Source organism: Mandrillus leucophaeus, unplaced genomic scaffold (genome assembly GCF_000951045.1).
Source record: "Mandrillus leucophaeus isolate KB7577 unplaced genomic scaffold, Mleu.le_1.0 Scaffold154, whole genome shotgun sequence".
Lineage (NCBI taxonomy): Eukaryota > Metazoa > Chordata > Mammalia > Primates > Cercopithecidae > Mandrillus > Mandrillus leucophaeus.
The window spans coordinates 716,844-723,193 of record NW_012101521.1 but is presented as its reverse complement, the minus strand read 5'-3'; the positions used below and the strand labels follow the sequence as shown (position 1 = coordinate 723,193).

At 45.3% G+C, this 6,350-nt stretch overlaps 1 protein-coding gene across 3 annotated transcripts in view; it reads right to left on the bottom strand.

Moving 5' to 3' along the window:
* The window catches only part of PIWIL3 (piwi-like RNA-mediated gene silencing 3), a 48,670-nt gene extending 42,372 nt beyond the window's left edge, over window positions 1-6,298 (bottom strand). For 2 of the 3 annotated variants that reach the window (XM_011975340.1, XM_011975341.1), the window contains exons 1-4: window positions 6,177-6,278; window positions 3,837-3,948; window positions 1,598-1,729; window positions 263-477 (exon numbers count right to left, since the gene is read on the bottom strand). In XM_011975340.1, the coding sequence (XP_011830730.1) occupies window positions 263-477; window positions 1,598-1,729; window positions 3,837-3,948; window positions 6,177-6,278 (561 nt within the window). Of the gene's footprint in view, window positions 1-262; window positions 478-1,597; window positions 1,730-3,836; window positions 3,949-5,669; window positions 5,753-6,176 lie in introns of all 3 variants that reach the window. The other variant, XM_011975342.1, reaches the window with a different exon arrangement.
* Window positions 6,299-6,350: the final 52 nt, after the last annotated feature.

Here is a 6,350-nt window from a genome sequence, read left to right as displayed (position 1 = left end):
AAAAAAAAAAAAAAAAAGTATCTAAAACTTTGTCAGCATTTGTGAGCCACGTTGTGCTATTAAATTTCATTTAAGCGTTAAAATCAGAGGCATTATTGAGTATCAGTGATAACCAAACATGGCACATAGGTTTCACTACAAGTCATATGGGCAAGAGATCTTTGGGGCGTCTCAACAAACAACTGCACAAAAATAGGTATTTTATTATAATAAAGTAAAAACAAGAGAAAACACAGGAAAATGTGAAATAACATTACTTAACCCGCTCTTTTAGTGGCCGAGATAACAATAAAGAGTTTCCATCAAATATGTGGCACTCTCCAAATTTCCTTCTATGTTGATCAAGTAAAATTGTACGGAGATTTCCATCTTCTATATCTGGTTTGTAGTCAACGTTGTATTTATATGCAACCCACTGAGGACGAGAAATCACTCGGAAGTGGTTGGCGAGTAGCTGTACCACTGTACCCTCTGAACCTGAAAAATTGAGCCATGTGAAAGAAAGCAAGCCATGTTTTCTATAAAGAAACAGACTGATTGGGCCCAAACAGTTTGGACACTACAATATTAAAAGCCAAAGTTAGGGCTGGGCACAGTGCCTCACGCCTATAATCCCAACACTCAGAGGCCGAGCCAGGGGGATCACCTGAGATCAGGAGTTCCAAACCAGTCTGGCCAACATGGTGACCCAGTCTCTATTAAAAATACAAAAAATTAGCTGGGCACAGTGGCGGGTGCCTATAATCCAAGCTTCTTGGGAGGCTGAGGCAGGAGAATCACTGAACCCAGGAGGCAGAGGCTGTAGTGAGCTGAGCTCACACCACTGCCCTCTAGCCTAGGCAAGAAGAGCTAAACTCATCTCAAAAAAAAAAAAAAAAAAAAAAAAAAGCCAAAGTTAGGTCAGACAAGGAAATAAATAACATTTGTAATGTACCTGATGTCCAGAATGCCTATCAATTTCAGTGAGCCCTTATGCAGGCATACATTTAGGAAGTTTAATATATTGAACAATAGATTAAAAATTACAACATTTGTGGTTTACAAAAGGAGGAAAAGTGCCACCTTATGTAATTTTTTAAAAAGTCTCAGCACAGACCAGGGCATGGTGGCTTACACCTATAATCCTAGCCCTTTGGGAGGCCCAGGTGGGAGGATGGGTTGGGCCAGAAGTTCCAGACCAGCCTGGGCCAGGTGGGAGGCACCTCTACTTACAGTGATGACAGAAAGCTTTCCAGAATTTATTAAACAAAGCTTTTATCAAAAGTTTAAAATAGGCCAGGTGTGGTGGCTGATTCCTGTAATCTCAGCAGTTTGGAGGGCCCAGGTGAGAGGATGGCTTGGGCCAGTAGTTCTAGACCAGCAAGACCCTGTCTCTACAAAATTAAAAAAATATATACGTCTATTTGGGCATGGTGGTGCCCACCTATAGTCCCAGATACTCGAGGTGGGAGGAACAGCTGAGCCCAGGAGTTCAAGGCTGAAGTGAACATCACTGTACTCCAGCCTGGGCGACACAGCAGGACCTTGTCTCTCAATGAAAAAAAAAAAAAGTTAAAAACCAACAGCTCCATAAACATTGAGTTCTAGGCCAACATACCTGTTTTTGAGTCTTTAACATGCATCATATATCGCCTGGTGTTCACCACCAGGTCCTGAAAAACTCCACCGATCCTCCTCTCCTGCAAGGGTGCTGTATGCGACCCAGCCTCAGGTCCAGGTTCCTTCACTCCTGCGTAAATATAAACGCCAGAAGTTTAAACAATAAAAAGGGAAGAATAGAAAAGCCAGTATTAACACCCAGCATAAGTTTGTTGGAGGTTAAAAAGATGCCACCCAAGGTTCCAAAACACATTTCGGTGACGTGTTGCCACAAAAGCGTAATCTTACCCAGAAACCTTTCCCAAGGAGTCCCCAATTCACATCCGTGGTTGCCTCAGCACTTTGTTCATTCCTGCTACATACTCGCGCCATTTCTTTGGGTATTTGTTCATGGTACAAGATTCTAGAAACCTTGGTTCTGACTCTGTCTCTAAGCCTATCTACTGGCACTACACTGCCCCCTAGTGGGCATCATAAAATGCCAAATAAGCCAATCATTTAAAAAATCTATAAAACTGGCTTTTAACACAAAACTGATCTATCCTTTCCATTAAGAGCAACTAGGAAAGGATCACACTATTTTAACTTCCATTCTAACATTCATATTGATGTAGGTATTCTACAAAGTTAACATTTAAATGACAGCACAACGCAGTCTTTCAGTGACAAGAGAGGCATCCTGAAGGAATATGCATACATTGTTGTAAATCCTGTACCCCTGAATGGTCAAGACGTCTGTGCCTTGGGTTACAACAATGGTTTTCCTCAAAATTTTACTTCTGGAGGCTATTTTTTAGTTTATGATGGTCTTACAAAGTAAGTGTCTCCATTCCTATGACAGACTAACTACATTTTACACATAAAATTTGAAACAATTTTATCAAACTCCCAACTAGTTCCTGACACATCCAGCAATCAAATTCATCATATTAAAATGTCAGCAAAAGAAAAACAGGTTATCCTAGCTTGGCACCTTGGCACTCGCTACAAACCATGTACTTTTATTTTTTGAGACGGAATCTCACTCTGTCACCCAGGCTGGAGTACAGTGGCACCATCTCAGCTCACTGGAACCTCTGCCTTCTGGGTTCAAGCGATTCTCCTGCCTCAGTCTCCTGAGTAGTTAGGACTACAGGCACATGCCACCATGCCTGGCTAACTTGTCTATTTTTAGTAGAGATGGGATTTTGCCTGTTGGCCAGGCTGGTCTCAAACTTCTGGCCTCAAGTGATCCACCCACCTGGGCCGCCCAAAGTGCTGGTGTGAGCCACCACGCCCAGTCCATGTAATTTATACATACTATTTAATAACAACCCTTCAGATGGGATCTGATTATTAAACATGTGTTTTAATTTTATGTATTCAAATATATAAGCTCATTTTATAGGTTCTGGATTTTGTTTTGGTTTAATATTTATCTATAATACAATTTTTTAGTGTTTCAAGTTTTGACTCATCACAAGCTATTTTGCTATGGAAAGCAAAGTGGAGGCCGGGTGCGGTGGCTCAAGCCTGTAATCCCAGCACTTTGGGAGGCCGAGATGGGCGGGCTAACACGGTGAAACCCCGTCTCTACTAAAAAATGCAAAAAACTAGCCGGGCGATATGGTGAGTGCCTGTAGTCCCAGCTACTCGGGAGGCTGAGGCAGGAGAAAGGGGTAAACCCGGGAGGCGGAGCTTGCAGTGAGCTGAGATCCGGCCACTGCACTCCAGCCTGGGTGACAGAGCGAGACTCCGTCTCAAAAAAAAAAGAAAGCAAAGTGGAGAATCCGGACTAAAGTTGAATCACGTTAGCCAAATCCTTAGCAAATGACAATATCTGAGCCTGTGTGCATGAGCGCTTGTATAAATGAGGATAATCTGTCAGCCTGCAATGTAGGTAACAGGTTCAACCTGTTAATGCCACAATTTAAAAAGGCAAGAAAATGGTGTTCTTAGGATTCCATTAAGTTAATTTAGAGTTATCATCTGCAAATGTGTCGTCTAAATTTGAAAAGCAATTATGTTGATCTGGCCAATAAACAGTGACTTCCATTTCTCTTCCACAAGACACAGGTGAAGAAAACACCATCAGATAATTCACTGCACGAAGAGAGACAGTTGCAAGCTGCACACACTTCCCATCCCACCAAACCTCACAGGGGTCCTGAGGCTCTGTCTAGAACCTTCTACTGCTGTGGTGGCCCTTCACACATGAAGCATCCCCTGCCCCTCATGTCCTCCTTGCCTCCTTTCACCTTGAGACTGTGCTGCTCCTCCTTCTGCTCCTCTTGGCTGCAGAGGTCTAACCACTGGGACTTCCTCCCGCAGTGGCCGGGGCGTCCGCTGCAACTGAGTGGGCTCCTGGATCTGCATGTTTTTGGAAATAGAAATAATGAGCAGTGCGCCCCACTGTGTTCATTCTCCCTCCAAATGGCACTCTCAGGGCACAAGGCAAAGGAACTTCCTCTGCAAAGCTCACATTCCAGTGACAGAAACTAAGTTGTAATAAGCAACATACATAGCACCTTGTGTGGTAATTGCTAAGGAAACAAACAAAAAAACAAAACAAACCGAGGAGAAAAATTATTGGGAAGGTGGGGTGTGAAGGGGCAGGTTTCACTAGCTGATGAGGGCAAAGGAGGGCCTCAGTGAGAAAGTGACATTGAACCCAAGACTTGGAAGTGCTGAGTGAATTAGCAAAGTTACCCAAGCCAGAGGTGAAGGAAAAAGAGCAGAGTTCTGCAGCTGGGAATGTTCAAGGAAGAATGAGGCAGCCAGTATGGCTGGAAGAAGGAAATGGAGAGAGATGTCAGTGAGACGAAGGGAAGGTCATTTTAAGGAAATTGCTTCTGACTGATAAAATGAGAGCTGTGACAGAGGCCAGGTGCGGTGGTTCATGCCTATAATCCCAGCACTTTGGGAGGCTGAGGTGGGCGGATCACCTGAGGTCGGGAGTTCGAGACCAGCCTGGCAACATGGAGAAACCCCATCTCTACTAAAAATACAAAATTAGCTGGGCCTGATGGTGCATGCCTGTAATCCCAGCTACTCGGGAGGCTGAGGCAGGAGAATCACTTGAACCCGGGAGGCAAGAGGTTGCAGTGAGCTGAGATCACACCATTGCACTCCAGCCTGGGCAACAAGAATGAAACTCTGTCTTTAAAAAAAAAAAAAAAAAAAAAAAAATTTGGAGAGAAAAACCCTGTGGTTGTTTTTGAGAAGGGCTTGAGGTCATGGAGATAGGATGAAACCCTAGACTTTTGGCCTGAGCAAACAGAAGAATGGAAGTCCTTCTGATGAGGTAGATATGGCATGATAGGGCGGGTTGGGAGTGTGAGGTGTTCGTGGACACCCGTGGGGGTGCTGGGTGGTGCAGGAGAGGTTCTGGCCAAGGAGATAAATATGGGGATCTGTCCACACACCAGATAGCATTTGGCCACTGGATAACTTCACCAAGGGAGTGAGAATATGGAGAAAAAAGATGTGGCTCAAGGGCTGGGTCTTGGCAATATCAAGAGGCCATAGAGGAGAACTCCACAAAGGAGAGCAAGTACGGGCGGTCAGTGATGAAGGAAGTAACCTAAACGCCAAGCGGAGGGAGTTGATCAGGAGAAAAGAGGTCGCAAATGTGCCAAGGAAATGTGAAGGGGCAAGTCTGAGGAGAGCTGCCCTGTGAATCTGGCAGAGTGGAAGGGCCCAGGGAAGGTTTCCTGATGAATGGGAGTGAACTCAGTGAGTCTGTAGACGATGGGAGTGATTTAGGAGAACACACCTGCTGACTTGGGAGACAGAAAGGAAAGTTGCAGGAGACATGCCCTAGACAGAGGACTGGCTAAGGGGCTAAGTAGAGAGATTTGCTTTAGGTAGGAACAAAGATGGTGCCCTAGGATCTCCGGTGAGGGGTTGGACTATGGCTCATGAGTGAGGAGACAAGACGGGGAGCCACTGACACTCTCACTGGATGCTTTGTCTCAGTGACACAGAAGTCGATGTTGAAAACTGAGAATTAGGACCAGGAGGAGGAATTGAGGTTGGAGGGCTCAGGAGAAGGAGAGAGGAGCAACAATCACACAGCAGAATAAGTGGACCTGGAGGGCGTCATGCTGCTTCCATGCAGTATAGGGTCGCCCTGGAGGTTGTCAGGTGGGGCCCCTCTGTGCCACTATGGATCCTATTGTGTGAATGCAAAGTGGATATGCAGTAAGAGAAGACAAAACAGAGCAGGCATAACAAGTTTTCAACACGACTGGAAATTCTGTCTAACTCAGGCATTCAGGAAGTTGCTCATTCTGGGTCACTTCCAAAGAGGAGACACTGGCTGAAGCCAAGAGATCTAGAAACCTTTGCATCCACTTTTGGCTGAAAGTCAGTCTGCTTGCACATGTGAAAATGTGAGAAGGAAGCGGTAGAGAGTATATCCGAGTAAAGCCTCCCCATGCTGCCATCTATAGAGCCTGACTTTTCTTACGAACTTTTATTAGTCCTCACTTAGCACTATACCTGAACTAGCTCGGCTCAACCACCAATTCTATGTTCTTTTCAGTACAGGCACGTATCTCTTGCAGAAAGAAAACAATGAACGTTACAGGGCTCACTGTAGCTGATCCAGGTGTTCCGGGTCCGCCAGGTGCTTCTTGTTGGTAGCTCTCCCTGCGGCGGGCTCTGCCTCGGGCGCGAGTCCTGGCCCTACCAGGCATTGTGGTCCTGAAGGTGATGACTCTGAAGAACACAGTTATATTAGACATCTGTGTGGAGTTGCCTGGTGTCTT